At 45.7% G+C, this 16,731-nt stretch overlaps 1 protein-coding gene across 3 annotated transcripts in view; it reads left to right on the top strand.

The window, feature by feature from the left end:
- The window catches only part of BMPR1A (bone morphogenetic protein receptor type 1A), a 177,104-nt gene that overhangs the window by 100,814 nt on the left and 59,559 nt on the right, over positions 1–16,731 (top strand). For all 3 annotated transcript variants that reach the window (XM_048856774.2, XM_048856776.2, XM_048856777.2), the window contains one exon: positions 7,258–7,420. In XM_048856774.2, the coding sequence (XP_048712731.2) occupies positions 7,258–7,420 (163 nt within the window). The remainder of the gene's footprint in view (positions 1–7,257; positions 7,421–16,731) is intronic.

Here is a 16,731-nt window from a genome sequence, read left to right as displayed (position 1 = left end):
TGGGCCTATCAGGAGTGCCAAGGGGCCCCGTCCAGGGCAAGTTACTCGGTGTAGCAGTCCCGGTCCCCACACCGATGCCAGACGGTGCCAGAGGCTACAGTATCCAGGCCTCCAGCATCCCCCCAGGATAAACCAGAGAGACTGGCACCGAGTCCGGTTCTGTCCCATGGACTCCCTGCCCGGCCCAAGCCGGGGGCCCCTTCCACGGGATAAGGGGAGCAGGAGGACCAACCAGAGGGGGTCGAGCAGCAGCTAACCCCTTAGTCATCCCCAGATGAGGCAGTGGCGGGTATAGAGGTGTCCAGCCCTCCACCGATAGACCATAGAGCCCACCAGGAGTTGTTGCGCAGGGTTGCCCAGAACTTGGGGTTGCAGGCCGAGGAGACGATTGAGCAGGAGGACTCCATGGTGGACATTTTGAGCCCCGAAGGTCCATCCAGAATAGCGTTCCCACTCATTAAGACCATTCAGTCCAACTATAAGACCATATGGCAGACCCCGGCCTCCAGCGCTCCAATGGCCAAAGGAGTGAAGCGTAAATATTTTGCCCCATCTAAGGGCTATGTGTTCCTGTTCTGCCACCCGAGTCCATGCTCCCTAGTGGTCTCAGCGGTAAACGAAAGAGAGTGTCATGGACAGCAGGCCACCGCCCCTAAGGCTAAGGAGGTGAAATGCCTGGACCTTTTTGGCAGAAAGGTGTACTCATCCGGGGGGCCTTCAGTTGAGGATTGCGAACCATCAGGCCACCCTCAACAGGCACAATTTCAGCTCCTGGTCGGCAGTGGGGAAGTTTAAGGACAACCTCCCTCAAGGCTCCCAACAGCAGTTCACAGCCCTGATGGACAAGGGCAAGACAGTAGCCAAGACCTCTCTCCGGGCCTCCCTGGATTCGGCAGACATGGCGGCTAGAACAGTCACGTTAGGGGTGGTCATGAGGTGCTCGGTGTGGCTCCAGGAGTCAGGCCTGCTGCCCAAGGTCCAGAATACACTCCAAGACCTCCCCTTCAAAGGATCCGGGCTCTTCTCGGACCAGACAGACACAAGGCTGCACAGCCTCAAGGACTCATGAGCTATGCTTAAGTCGCTGGGTATGCACACCCCGGCGACCCAGAGGAAGCCCTTTAAGCTGCAGCCTCCCCCTCAATGCCAGTACCAGCCTCTCCATAGCCTTACTGAAGGCGAGGCAGGGATAACAGGCGATGGCTCAACAACAACAGTAACAGTAATGCGCCGGGCCAGAACCAAGGCTAGCACAAACCCCAGCCGGGCACTAAGCCACGGTTTTGAAGGTGTGCTCGAAGACCGCGTACCAGACCAGACACTGGATCTGTCCCTTTGTTTCCTGAACCGCCTGTCCCGTTTCTCCCATGCGTGGTCCACCATTACGTCAGACCGTTGGGTCTTACGCACGGTGCCGAGGAATTTGGAGTGTGGGAGGGGGCTCCAGGCTGAGCCTGGGGCGGGGGTTGGGGTGCAAGCTCTGGGAGGGAGTTTGGGTTTAGGAGGGGGCTCCGCGATGGGGCAGGGAGTTGGGGTGCAGAGGGGGCTCGGGGTTCAGGAGGAGGTATGGGGTACTGGCTCTGGGAGAGAGCTCAGGGCTTGGACAGGGGGTTGGTGTGTAGGAGAGGGTTTTGGGTGCAGGAGGGGATACGAGGTGATTGCTCCGGGAGGCTCAGGGCTGGGGCAGTGGGTTGGGCGATGCATATCTCAGGCGGCAGCACAGCGGGGTAAGGCAGGCTCCCTGCCTGCCCCAGCCCGTGCCACTCCAGGAAGCTGCCGACACATCCCTGTGGCTCCTGGGATGGGGGGGGGGCAGGTGTGGCTCTGAGCGCTGCCCCTCCCTGCAGGTACTGCTGCCGCAGCTCCCATTGGCCGCAATTCCCCGTTCCTGGCCAATGTGAACTGTGGGGGTGGTGCCTACAGGCAGGAAAAGCGCGCAGAGACCTCCCACCCTTTCCTCCCATATGCAGAGACATGCCAGCCGCTTCTGGAAGTGGCACGGGGTGACGGCAGGCAGGGAGCATGCCTTAGCCCCCCTGTCCCATCGGACTTTTAGCGGACGGAGACTGCAATAGACTGCCAGAGGCTCGGTGATCGACTGACTGATCATGATCTACCAGTTGGTGACCCACTGCCCTCAGTGTTTCAAGGCCTAGCAGATCACAGGATAGTGCACTGAAAAGGTTAGGTATCACTTAGTATTCAGCAACAAACTCTTTTTTAGTTCTGTAAGACTAAAAGGAGGAGTTACGTAGTCTGTTCTCTAAATTGATCAGAGCTATGTAGTGCCTCTTAAGTACTTTGTTTCCACATTCATTAGATCAGCAGCAATCTGGTACTGAAATGACATTTCAGATTTGTTGAGAAGGGAACTACAGCAGAGATAAATAGAAGGGAAAGAGATTGGAGGCGTCAGTGCTGAATAAATTCAGGATACTTGCCACATAAATCATGGGATGTGGTGTACACTTAAGTCTAACATGCTGCATAGCACACTGAGCCTTGAGCATAGCAATCATTTATGTTTACATGCACCTTTCTTAGAAATATTTCAGATAAAAATATGACTAACATAAGAACATTGGTGAGACTAGTTGAATATTAATATTATTATAATGTAAAACATGGGAAGTTTTGCTGTAACTTTTTGCCATTGTTTTCGGGGTATTTTTTTGTATTTGTAACGTTTAAACTAGACACATTTTCTTTAATTATTTGAAAGGAAATAGTTGCAGCTGGAAAATACACTCAGTATGCTGTACTAATCTGGTGGTGAAGTCTGCAAGTCTATGTGATGAGAGAAATGAGATCAAGTTTCACAGCCACATCTGAGATGAAATACTTGTGAAAAGTGTAAGGGCTAATCTAACACACCTTTTTAAGAGGATGAAATATAATGTTAGAACAATGTCCTTATTACTATAAAGTTAGTTCTTGGTGGATTTGACAACCCTATCAATCTGTGAAATAGGCCATTTTAGCTGACTTTTGTGTTCGACTGACATTTGAAGACAAAATAAATGTGCACGGTATAGTAAAAGCCATACTGCTTTTTGAGAAGACATATTTCTGTCCACTGAGTTGTAACTGGATTTTTCTAAAAATGCCATTATGACATTCCAAGATGCACTCCAGACCAGTGAGGGGGTGTGTCGCTCTTGCCCTGCAACCTTGCTTTGCTGCTGTAACTGCTCACTTGGACCCCTCACAAACAGCCAGGCAGCATGTGGGTCACACCCTGAATGTCTGTGTATAGTTGCAGCGTGCCAGCACACTCCCGTCATATTCTGGTTTCCACCAACCCTGGTTACCACTTGCAGGATGACCCCAACACACTTCCAAAAGGAATTAAAATCAGAAATGGTTACAAGAGAAATACAGAAAAAATGTTTCCTAGTACTGAAACTTAAACTAGAATTGGTTCAAGATGAAGTCCTTTAACACATGTTTCCAGTAACATTGCTGACCAAATTCTCAGGCCAGGATCTGCTCCCAAAGTCCGAAGGCTGTGGCTTTTGTCATCTTAGGTGAAAGAGAGAGATGGACAGGGAGAGGTACCTTGGACTGTTCTTGTCTCTCAGATTTATAGTTCAGTCCATCTTTGAAATGCATTTTCCTGAGTTTCAGAGTAATAGCTGTGTTAATCTGTATTCGCAAAAAGAAAAGGAGTACTTGTGGCACCTTAGAGACTAACGAATTTATTTGAGCATGAGCTTTCGTGAGCTACAGCTCACGAAAGCTCATGCTCAAATAAATTGGTTAGTCTCTAAGGTGCCACAAGTATTCCTTTTCATTTTCCTGAGTGTTACCCTTAGATAAAGTTCATCCCCCTTGGGAGACAAGGAGTCTGGTGGTGAGGGGTTCCATGTTGCTGTTTGCTAAAATGCAGCTCAATCTGTTCCTTCTCTGCTTCTTTGCAAAAGAATGGCTACTTGACAGGTGATTGCCCATCAGCTTTGATGACACCTAAGCAGAGGCGTCAGCTTGTCCTTTGAGAAACAGGTTTACCTACTCCCCAGACTTCTCTGGTAAACACACTTCAGTCGTGATTTACATATAATGTTGCTACCTACATTTCACCATGATATTTTTGACCAGCAAGTTGTTAGCGTTCAAATGATACCTTACAAAGCACATGCTGTACAAAGATTATTATCGTGTTAATACAGGGGTTCATTCAGTCACAGTCATATATGCTGGACTCCCTTTCTAGCATCTTAAGCTTCCAACACAAGACTGTTGCAAACTCCCACAGCTCAAATTTGAGGTTCACTGGATCAGGATGTGATGTCTGCAAACCTCAGTTCACCCTTTGAGGACATGTGAGCCATGGACATTAGTAGAGGGTGAGAGATTCATAGATTATAAAGCCAGACGGCACCACTGTGATCATCTAGTCTTCTCTCCTGTATAACACACAGTACTGGATTTACCATGGTGCCATAGCGCCAGGCCCAAACTCAGAAGGGGGCCCATAACACTCACTTCCTCCCCTCTCTCAGTGCTGCAGAAACGGAGCCTCAGAGCAGCAGGGATCCAGCGTGGGAGCTGAGAACCTACGGGGCCCTGGGAATTGTAGTGCCTTGGCCAGTTCCCTGCCTATAGTGCTGGCCTTGGAGCAGGGAAGGAACTAAATTTCCCAACATTCCCTTAGCTGCTATCAACAGGAAAGGGAGCGGGAGGGAGTGGGGAAGCTGAGACCCTATGCACCGCAGCTTGCTGTGAATGGAGAGCTGGCTGCTAGAAGGCGGGGGCAACAAGTATACCGAAGGAGTAGAAGGCTTTGGCCCAGATATCACCCTCAGAAGACTTTCCCAGATTGGGTTAGGGATACTGGTGTGACCTCGCCTGGCAGTCCCCAAAGAAGGAACTGGGTGGACTAAATGGACAGTGCACCTCTCTATCTGAAGCCTAGCAAGGGAGGTATGTGGATCCCTCCAGAAGTTAAAATGAAAAGTAAGGGAGGGGAGGCTTTGCTAGAGGACCTGGGCAGCTTCAGATACAGTACAGGAGGATTTCCACTTCCAAGCCATGAAAGTAGAAATTGGCTTTTCCTTTCCAGATTTATCTAATATTCAGAAAGGGAATCTAGCTCCAGCCTTCCAGATTTGAACACCCTCAAAATTCAGGAGTGCTCAAGCTCAGTTTGGGCAGCTGTTACTTCATTTCTCCCAAATCAAATATGCTGATGCACTGTAATTTGCTGTAGAAACAGTAGAATAAAATTGAGCAACAAATGCTGGGGTCTTCCCAGTGCTAACGAGGACTGGAATTGCTATTTTCAACAGCCATTACCAGTTTTTTTTTTGTTTTGTTTTTTTTTAGTTTTGTTTGTTTAAAAGGAAGACTAATATTGCATCGGCAAATTCCCCATAGAAACGAAGAGTGGAACAAAAGAATAATAAAGGCACCTCAACTTTTCCTCATTTATGTAGGACAGTCTTATAGTATGGATCCAGATATCCTCCAATCACATAAACTGAAAATTGTTCCACTTTACTGCAGTTCTGTAACCATGCGGGAACCAGTCCTGTCTGCGTTCTGTGCACATCCAAAATTTCTTACTGAATTCAGAAGTGCCTTGCTTTTGTGACCATACTACCTGATATTTTCAGCCCTTGTAAGCAAAGTAGGTTTACATTTAGTAATTGGGCAGGAGGCTTCTCAGAAAAGGTTAGGTGCTGTAGGAGGTGTTGCTTATTCACTAGGTAATGTGAGACCTTCCTATTACAATCGTAAACCAGGGCAGCATAGAATGCACTTTGCTTCTAGAATGAGGTCCTTTTGCTTCTATACACAGCCCATTAAAGACAATGAAAAGACTCCCACTCACTTCAAGAGGCTTTGGACAGAACTGGTTATACACAGGGTAACTCCACTGTCTTCACAGGGTCCTGGTCCCACGGGGGGGCGGGCGGGTGGGTGGGCGGCATGTGAGCTTGTTGCAGAGTTGTTGCTCAATGATGGGAACCTCCTGGCGCCCCAGCCTTCAAAATCATGCAGGCTGCACTTTCTGCATGACTGTGCTAGCTGAGGGGTGCATGGGAATTGGTGGCCTCTGCTGCAGGTGATGGGCATCTCAGGTACTTAAAGCCGTGGCCTAGAGGAGGGAAGTGCATAACTGCAGAGTCTGCAGCTGCCTAGAGCCAGCGCTGAGGATTTAGAGTTCCTAGTGCCACAGTTGCAAGGTTCAAGCATGCTCAGCCTTGGAATTGCCACCCCTCCCTTGCTAGCAGCTGCAGCTAGCTAAGGCTGGCCTCTGGCAATTGGCCACATGGCTATAGCCAGAGAAGCTGCAGGTGGCTCTGTGACTACTGGGGGGCTATTAAGCTAGAGCAGATAAAGAAACTGGAGTTAATCTCAAGAAACAGAGGTCACCAGTAGGAAAGGAATGTCAAGGGGAGCAAGGAAAGAGGAAGCAGGTTAGGCTTGCAGTGGGAGGATAGCCCCAGCTGGTTGGGGAGCATGTCCAAAGTAGAAAGGAAGCAAGTATGGGGAGAGGTAGTGGTGATCAGGGAGCAGAGGGAGAAAGTCTGGTGTCTTCAGATTCCCAAGAGCTAAGTCCTCATTTGGGGAAATGGTGTTTGCAAGTGGCTTGCTCAAATGGCAGGATGGGTGCTGAGGGAGGGATTTGTCAGAACTGATCAGGTATCTGCTAGCTTTGGAACTTTGAGCTGAGACTAGGGCCACATACGGTGACTGGTGACATAGGGTGGTAATGGAGACATGGCTATAGAAGGTCTGAATGAGGAAGGAGATAAATCTGTGGGGAGTTTCCCTGATCACTATGAAAGTTCTGCTCACTGTGGACACTGGTATACCCATATGGGTGTACAGCTCAATGAGAAAAACTGGGGGCTGAGGGAGCTGCGTATGGCAATGCATATAGTCATGTAGAGGTGTGGGATCAAAATGAAAAATGTCTCAGATTCAGTACCGGATATACTATGGCACCGCCACACCAGACCCACACTCGGAGCCCACAATGACCACATAGGGGCCCAGAAATATGTTTGCGGAAGGGGTTGGAATGGGGGCAGGGAAGGGGAGGGAAGAGGCGGGGTAGGAGCGGGGCCTCTTGGAAGGGGTGGAGTGGGGGCGGGGCCAGGACAGCGGGTCTGGGGTGGTCAGTGGTGCAGCCCTCGGGCCAAGGTACTAGTCCTCATGTGGCCCTCGTGGTCATTTGAGTTTGAGACCCTTGATCTAGTTGCAAAAGAAGAGCATATATGGAAAAAATCTTTTTATGTTTTTACACAGGGCAAAATCTAGACAGCATGCTCCATGGCACGGGAATGAAGACAAATCCTGACCAGAAGAAACAGGCAAATGGGATAACATTGGCTCCAGAGGACACCTTACCTTTTCTACAGTGCTACTGTTCAGGACATTGTCCGGATGATGCTATTAATAACACATGCATGTAAGTAGTTTGCACAAGATGTAGAAGTTTGGCAAAGTTTGGTTATCTCTCTCTAATACTACTGTTAGGGTTTGTCAAGCTATTTGATTAGATTTATTTGTTTCTATAGAATCTTTTCCCTAAAAGGATACAAAACTGCTCTCAGGATAGTGTGTGCGTGTGTGATTTTTCCCACCACAGAAATGGAACCATTTTGGGAGTGATAACAAGCAGTCCTTTTGTCCCAACAACACTGTCTTTAGGGCAAAATTATAAAAAACTTATCCAATTGAAGCTACAGTAGGTAATACATGGTCAAAATGTAAATCTCTCTATAATGTTTCATGTGAATTTTCTTGTATATTGATACAACTAGTGCTCAAAATGTCATACTACCCCCTGTTATATAATCACTAAATTCAAGTTTTTTCATATTACTTATGCATCAGTAGCAGTGATAGGGATAGATTGGAAAGAGAAAATCCCAAGGAGAGCTGCTGAATCAAAGGTTTAGAAGAGTTTGTGAGGAAGAACAGAGATAGCCTTTAAACTTCAATAGGTTTAAGTTCCATTAAGATAGTTTTTTGCATTAATTACACATCTGGTGAACTGAAGAAAATGTTTTGGTAAACAGAATATAAAGTACAAATATTGAATGTTAATGTTGGGTAATAATGGCTGTGATTCTTGTCGAATAAAGTGATGTTGGAAGATCTCAGGCTTTAGTTCCTTTTTTCAGGTCCGCTTGGCCTTTATGCTGAACAGCAGCAGCCCTAATTTGCGGTACTGGCATGACAGTGAAGGAAGTGGCTGTAACAGAGGTGTTGCTCCTCTCCTGATTTTACCCTTGCCCTACAACCCAACCATGTTCCTTCCATCCACTAACCCAATCATGTAACCTAACCATGTTCCTTCCATCCACAACCCAACCATATTCCATCCATCCATTTCCCCAAAGTGGAGGTGCTGAATGGGGAGTCTGGCACAAAGTGACAGAGCTGCTTTCTCCCGCTTTCTGCTAGTGTAGAGCTCCTGTTAGAGGGAGAATTCTCCACTAGCTATTTCCAGCCAGCTTAAGGTCACTTTGCTCTGCTTATACACACGGCATAATCGCCTAGAGAATCAGCCCAGTGCTCCCCCCAGCTATTAAAATATATCTCAAATTGCACTGAAGAAGCCTGGTGGTGACAGGCCACAAGAGCAAAGCTTAAGTAGTTGTTCATGTCACCAGAGCCCCAAGATGGAATTGTAGCTTACTCAGGTTTTTGTGGTGGTTTTGAGTAATAATTTTAAAATTGTTTGCAGTTTCCCATCTTTCTTTTCTTCTCCTTTATTTCAGTCTTCCTTACGCCATCTATGTTTCTTCTCCTTAACACCCTCTCCCCGACCAACAGAGACATTCAAGGTCCTTCTCTCACTCCCTTTTCCCCTGATACTTGGAATTTTGTAATCATTTTACATTACACTTCAGAGATATATAACAATGTATATTTTTCTAATATTACTTTTTTATACAGTTTGTCCCTTCATTTTGACACAGATATTAAAATGTGCATATACCCATTTTTATAAATGTATCACAGGCTTCCCATATTTTAGAAAGTCACCATATACTAAGAATCCAGCCAGGAATATTGTGGTCAAGAGAATCTAGGTAATCTTTACTCTTCCACAGCCTTTCTTTGTCCCATTGAGCAAGTCATCTAGCTTCTCTGAGACTCACTGTCCTTACTGCTAAAATTGAAAGAATAATCCTCATCTGTATCGTATAGGAATTGTAATGTTAAAATCATTGTTTGTAAAATGCTTTGAGGACCTTGCGCAGAAGCTGCAAAGTATTATTAATCATCACTGTGTTATTAAATGTATTAAGATATAAATAGTAGGGGAAATGTCCTTACAGCTACAGCCTCTTGTATGTGAAACAATTTATCAAGATTTCTGAGGGAATTTCATATCTTTAGAACAAATGATATACAACTTTCAGGTTTATAACTTTTAAATGTAGAAGATACTAAACTAGAGGTAAGGATTATGATTTTGGTTTTAAATTCCTTTATACTATCAGAAATTTTGTTGCTTTTTATCGCCCTCTGGTGTTGGTTTTTAATATCCTTATAGCATTTTTCCTTCATTGGTCTATAACCAGTGCATATGGAACTATTACCGTATACTATTGCTACTACTGGAAAATTAACAGCGTTTATGCATTCTGTTTGAGCAGTATGTTTATGGTAAAATACTCAAAAATATACAGTTTCTACCTTCTATCTCCATTGTGCACATGGAAGTCTATAAAAAGGTATTTTTGTTAAAGCATAAACTATTGAGATCCAAAGCTATTAATGCAGTAGATGCACTTAAATTGCAAGTGGTTTTTAAAAGTTAACAGTTTTTTTTTTTCTGCCTGTAGAGACCTGTGTTGAGGGAGTTATATTCCCTGTACTGCTTAAAAGCCAGGTCACATAGCAGTGCTATGCATAGAGCTCCCATTTACAGGTTATGTTAGTGATTTTTATCAGCTTCTCCATGGACAGATAATGCTGAATTTGGGTCTTTGTAGGTAAATAAATGGGTGAGGTAGATAACGTAGCTCAAAGTCCACCCTGTACAGTAAGGATCACAGGAGGCTTGATTTTTGGTCTCAAATCCTATGCTTCAGCCACACTTCAGTTCAGAATACCTAACCATCATGCACTCATGGCCCAATATGACTATTTAGATTACAACAAATTTAATTCCTTAATTGACCACCCATCAGAGGAATATCTTGACCAGTTTAAGGCCATTGCACAAGATGGTTAGCTCTTGGCGAAGACATTGCTCCAGGCCTCCTTGGACACTTCCGATACTGCAGCATAGTCTCTATGCACTGCAGTGGTCATTAGAACAGCTTCTTGGCTGCAGCTGTCAGGCTTCCCTTTAGAGGTTCAGAAAACCGTAGAAGACCTCCACTTTGATGGTTGCAAGCTCTCTGCAGACTTGACTGATAGATCTCTCCACACTCGGACTCGAGCCACACTGCAGTCCCTAGTAATTTATACCCATGTAAATAAGAGGGGATTTAGTAGATCTCAGATGGCGTGAAGCACATACCCAACCCCATATTCAGTGTATCATGGACCGTCTGAACTCCAGTCTAAGAGACCAAGATACTAAAAAAAAAAAAAAAAAAAAAAATCTAAAAAAAATTCTCTGGCTACATTTAATGAGCCGTCCACATCCTCCAAGCGATAGTTTTGCTGGCTTGGTCAAGAGTATCAACCATCCAGTCGACAAGGTTTTACAGCTACAATATCTTACCATTCTCTGTCCTTTCAGATGCCACCTCCCATTTTCAGGCTGCCTGGGAGAATATAACATCTGGTCTGACAAATAGGTTTTAGAAACCATAACATCTGGTTACACTATTCATTTCAAATCTATCCCTCCTACCCTTTCCCCCCTCCCTGTCCCTCTTCGGGGACCCCTTCACAATCAATTGGTTGTGCAAGAGATGGCCTCACATCTACATTTAGGAGCAATAGATTTAGTTCCTGTACAACACAGGGAAAGGGGATTCTATTCAGAGTACTCCCTGATTCCCAAAAAGAATGGAGGGTGGAGGTCAATTTTAAACTCCAGGCTTCTAAACAGATATGTAAAACAGCAGAAATTCAGGATGGTGACCCTTGCAGCAATCATTCTCTCATTAGAGTTAGGAGACTGATTTTGCAACTCTTGACCTACAAGATGCATATTTTCATGTCACTCTTCACCCTTCACACAAGAGGTTTCTTGACCAATACAGGATGTGCTGTTTTGGCCCATATCCAGCCCCAAGGATAGTCTCAAAGATTTTGTCAGTACTTGCTACGTTATTTGGTTATAATCCTTTTCCCATACCTCGATGAGTGGTTGATCAGGGCACATCATATCAGGAAGCGTAGGCATCATTAAAGATAACGTGTTCTGTTCCAGGGCCGGGACCTTCAAATCAACCTCAAAAAGTCTGCTTTGACTCCACTACGGGGTCTAGACTTCATAGGAGCTCCTCTCTGTGCAGTGACAGGCAGAGCATATCTCCCTTATGACAGATTTCCCACACTTGTGAATCTCATCTCAAAGATTCATGGTAGTCCCCAAGTAACAGTAAGAGATTGTCCTCAATTGCTGGGATGGATATCAGCTTGAATCTTTGTAGTGCAGCATGCCAGATCACATCTCCAAGGTCAAAGGGATGGCTTTGAACGGTTTACAAACCAAGCAAGCAGAGCCTAGGCAGATTACTCTCTGTTCCCCAGTGGGTCCTAGAGTCATCCAGTTGGTGGAAGGACCTGACCAAAACCTGTGCAGGTATTCTGTTCTTTCAGAATCACCCTATCACAGTGATAATATCAGATGCTTTGCTTTGGGTTGGGGGCACAGCTGGGACTCACAAGGTGCAAGGCAAATGAGCAATGCAAGAACAGTTTCTCCACATCAATCTTTTGGAATTGAGTGGTCAAAAATGCTTGCCTATACTTTTTACCTCCAATCAGATTGAAGTAAGTAAAAATAATGACAATGTGGCATGCATCTATTATATCAACAGTCGGAGGAGAGTGTTCCCCATCTCTCTGGGCTGAAGCAATAAAACTCTGGAATTGGTGCATATCCAACAACATAGTCCATCTCCGCTTCTTACCTTCCAGGTATTCAGAACACCATGGCAGATGACCTTAGCAGACATTTGTTTCTGAATTACAAATTGGAACTGAACTGCTGAGTCTTTCACATGATATTCTTAGCTTGTGGGCTCCCAGAGGTTGATCTGTTTGCTACGGCATCCAATGCAAAATGTATCAGTATTGCTCCAGAGCGGATCTCAGTCCCCTATCCTTAGGGGATGCATTTCTCATCTCATGGACAAAGGGACTTCTCTGTGCAAATCCACTAACACCATTACTGTTCAAGTTTCCCAACCAGATCATGTCAGAGTCATATTGATTATACCTACATGGCCAAGATAAGTCTGGTATCGCTATCTAATCAGAATTGCCCGTCATTCTGAGTGGAGGCTTCTGGTCAGTCCTTGCCTACTGACTCAGGATGCAGGTTGGACATTTCACCCCAACCTACGGAATCTGAGGCTCCAAGCATGGACCTCAGTGCTTCTCGGGAATAGAGATCCTGTTCCTCAGAAGTACAGGGTTTTTTTATTAAATAGTATAAAAGAATTCACAATAAATTCTTATTTCCTGCAGTGGACATGATATTATCTTTGCTTGAAGTCAGCAGACTTCACCGATTCGCTCTCTTCCTGGTGTATTGGATTACCTGTTGGAATTGAAAACATCAGATCTTTCTCTATAAATTCCATTAGGGTTCACTTAGCAGCAGTAACAGCTTTTCCCAGGCCCGTAGAGAATTTTTCACTCTTTGCTCAAGCTGTCATGGTAAGATTCTTAGTGATTTGTCAAATATCTCCCCAGAAATCAGAAATCCTACTCCTAGCTGGGACCTGAACCTAGTCCTTAACTTAATATGAAACATCCCTTTGAGCCACTAGTTACGTGTTCTTTATAAGATTTATCAGTGAAGACAGCCTTTCTGGTAGTTATCACTTCTGCGAGTGATGGTCCTAGTGTGTATTCCCCACATGGGATATGCATGAGCACCATGCATTTGAGCCTGGAATTTTTTTGCAAGCAGTGTCCGTTAGCCTCCACATGCACCGTAGCTCTACTAATGCTCTAAACAAAAGGCATGAAAGGTTGCATGGATGTTGCTTCTCCAATTCCTTCTTACCACCACATGGCCTGAGTCAAAATCTTTGGTGTCCTCAGCTTCTTTTTACTGCACCATTGCTGTAAAATATTGTATATAGTTAGTTTTTACTACTCTTTATAGTATAGTCTAGCACAGGATGATTAGTGTTTTTCCCCATTTCTTCCCTACGCTGGGACTCCACCCCCCACCCCCAAAGAAGTCTGGGATTATGTCCAGGCTCCCCAGGTTCAAAAACTGCTTCCTGCCCTTGCTTCTTTTTGGTGAGTGACCCTTAACATCAGTGCTGCCTCTGCTTCCTGGATGAGGCTATTTCTGCCACATGCATTATCTTAGTGGATGAGTGCAGATTGGGGGCTTAAACTTTCCTCCAAACTGCAAAGGATGCAGCAGATACTGTGTCTGTGGCATTGACTATGACCATTGTTATGAGGAGAGACTCATGGTTGCAGTTCTTCAGTTTATCTAGAGATTTGCAGAGTACCTTCCAAGATCTGCCCTTTGATGCTGTCAGTCTATTCTTTGAGAAGGTGGATGAGTCTCGCCACTCCCTCAAAGACTTGAGGACTACACTTTTTCTCTGAGCGTTTATATTTCTGCCCCTAAGAGAAAATACCATAGATGGGTTATAGGGCAACACTGCCTTCTGATGGTCCTTGCTTGGGGGTTGGTTGGTAGGATAACATTGCCTAGTGGTCAGAGTTTAGGCCTGTGACTTGTAAGGGTGTTGTTGGTAGGGGAGTCCAGGCCCTCCACTCCACTGGGCTCCTATTCAGGACCCTTCGAGGTTTATCAGTGATATGAGAGCCAGAGGCTGCTCTCTGTGGGCCACTTCCTATTACCACCTGCAATTGTCCCAAAGTTGTTATCTGGGCTAAGGCAGTGCGAAGGGTGTCCTCTCACCACAAGGCACCTTCTGGTGGTTGTGTGTAGCGTGGTAGCTCTCTTCCTCTCTTGGGCAGTAACTGCCGCCTCCTGTGGTATGGCCCACCCTCCTGGGCCTGATCAGTCCTAGGGCTTTCCCTTGCTGGAGGTAGTCCAAGGGGGAATTAACAAAACTCAGAATCCATATGAAAGGGAAAGCGGAAAAACTTCCCTCTCAGGTTCTCTGTAGCAGGTCCTCCCTTCCCTCAGAGAGGAACCTTTTGGCAGGGGAGAGATTCTGTCTTTCGCTCAGCTCTTCTCTGCATGAGCTGCAGGTTGCAGGTCTGCTGTCTTTCCTGGTCTGCCACCAAATAAGCTGCTCCGCTGCCTTTTAACTCCTCCTTCAGTTGGAGCATTTCTTACAGATGTAGTGGGGTGGGACTGGCTGTGCCCAGAGCAGTGCCTTAACCCTTTTTGCCCAGTGTGTGGTTTGTCTACCCCATTACATTCATCCTCAGCGTTTTTACCACCAATGTCCTCAGGAGTCACCAAGCAAGAGACAGAAGGCTTATAGACCCAATATCCTAGCCTCTGCAACATCTAGTGCCACACTATACTCTTGACCCCAGGCAGAGTTTTTCTTTTGACAGGACTGTCGAGACCCATGTTTCTTTACTGATGTCACATCATTCCTCTCCTCTGATTTTTGGAGGCCACCGTATCCAATTTGCCAAAAACTGGAGGAGCCTAATTACAGATAAATATGTATTAGAGAATATTCATGGCAGCTAGCAGAATGAGTTTCTGGTAACTCTGATCCACAAACCACCTTCTGGTTCCTTTTCAGGGACAGCTCACAAAGAGATTCTGGGGCTTATCTTAACTACTGCGCTAAATCGGCGCCACTGCCATTGATGTAGCGGCATCAATTTAGCAGGTCTGGTAAAGATGCACTAATTCAATGGGAGAGTGCTCTCCCATTGACTTCAGTACTCCACCTCAATGAGAGGCGGAAGTTGTGTTGACAGGAGAGTGTCTTCCCGTCGACATTTACACGCTTTAAGTTGATGTAAGTTACATGGTCTTAAATTACATAATTTAAATAACTAGGGTAACTTAGATCAGTTTACAGCATTAGTGAAGACAAGGCTTTTGTGACAAGAGGTGAACTCCCTTGTCCTCATGGGAGTCAGGGAAATGGTTCCACCTCAACATCAAGGAAAGGGATTCTATCCCCCTTCCTTCTTGATCCCCAAGAAGAATGGGGGATGGAGGCCAATTCTCAATCTGCGATAGCTTAACAAGTACATTTGAAAACCAGAATTCAACATGATATCCTTGGCATCAATAATTCCCTTGTTCCTGGAGGGTACGGAGTTTGCAGCTCTCAACATGAATGAATCATATTTTTACATAGACATCCTCCCACAGGAGATTGCTCAGGTTCCTCTTCAGTCAGGACCATTACCAATTCAGAGTCCTCCCCTGTGGTCTTTACGTTTTATTTTCTGTAGTGGCAGCTTGGAAGCCTGTAAATTCCTCTCTTCTCATCCCGTACCTTGAAGACTGACTTCTGATGAGCAGTTCCTATGAGGACATTCAGCAGGTACCCAGTGTTCTGCTCAGCCTTCTGCCTTCCCTTGTTGTCTGCGTCAATCATGAAAAATCCACATTGACTCCCATGAGGTATATACATTTTATAGGGTTATCATTGGACTTGACCGCAAGAGCATATCTACCTTGGTGAGGGTTCGGTCTGTGAGCGATGTCATACGTTAGGTCACTATCAGACCCAGGATGTCAGTCAGAGCTTGTCTTTCCCTCAGCCACATGGCCTCATTCATATACAGGATGCGATTCACCAGGCTTCATCTTCGCCGCCAACAAGCCTGATTTCTGTCCATGTACTAACCAAAGAAGGGCAACATAAACAAGTGGGGGGAGCGAGATCTCTCCCTCTGTGCGTAGAGGCAGTCACCCTCGGGAATTGGTACATCAGCCATCACACAATCCTATCAGCAGCATATTTACCAGGGATGCAAAATTTCCTAATGGACTGCCTGAGCAGACGTTTTTCTGTGAATCATGAACTGGGAGATTGATAATTCAGTTCTCAACGACATATTTCCCCAATGGGGAATGCCGGCCTGGGACCTTTTTGCCTCATGGGTGAACAGGAAGCTCCAGAGCCGTCCTGGGCAAGGGCTTGATGGGAGATGCCCTGTTGGCAACATGGAAGCGTTGTCTGGAGTATGTCTTCCTTCCCACTACATGGATACTAAAAGTTCTGTGGAAGATGCATCAAGACAGAGCTTAGTCATCCTTGTTGTGCCTAACTGGCTGAGATGGTTCTGGTTTATGAACTCAGTTCAACCACATTGCCGGACCTTCTAACACAGCATAGGGGCAGGTTCAAGCACCTGAATCTGGGACCCGTTGCAGCTCAGAGCCTGGTATTTGGATGGGCATCAGAAATAGAGCTCTCATGTTCCAAAAGGGTGTAATGCATCCTTAACCAAACCAGAAGAGACTCTACAAGGAGCTGTTACTCAGCAAAATGGAAGCATTTTTCCTCATGAGCGCATCAATGGAACTTGTCTCCAGAATCCACCTGGATCCTTGTTGTCTTAGAGTGTTTACTTACCTTTAAGTCTTTGGGTCCAATGATCAGTTCTCTGTGAGTGCCATTAGCAATGATCAGCACTTTCCATCCTCTGTGG

The sequence above is a fragment of the Caretta caretta genome, chromosome 7, assembly GCF_965140235.1.
Source record: "Caretta caretta isolate rCarCar2 chromosome 7, rCarCar1.hap1, whole genome shotgun sequence".
Classification (NCBI taxonomy): Eukaryota; Metazoa; Chordata; order Testudines; family Cheloniidae; genus Caretta; species Caretta caretta.
This window is presented reverse-complemented; position numbering and strand designations above follow the sequence as displayed.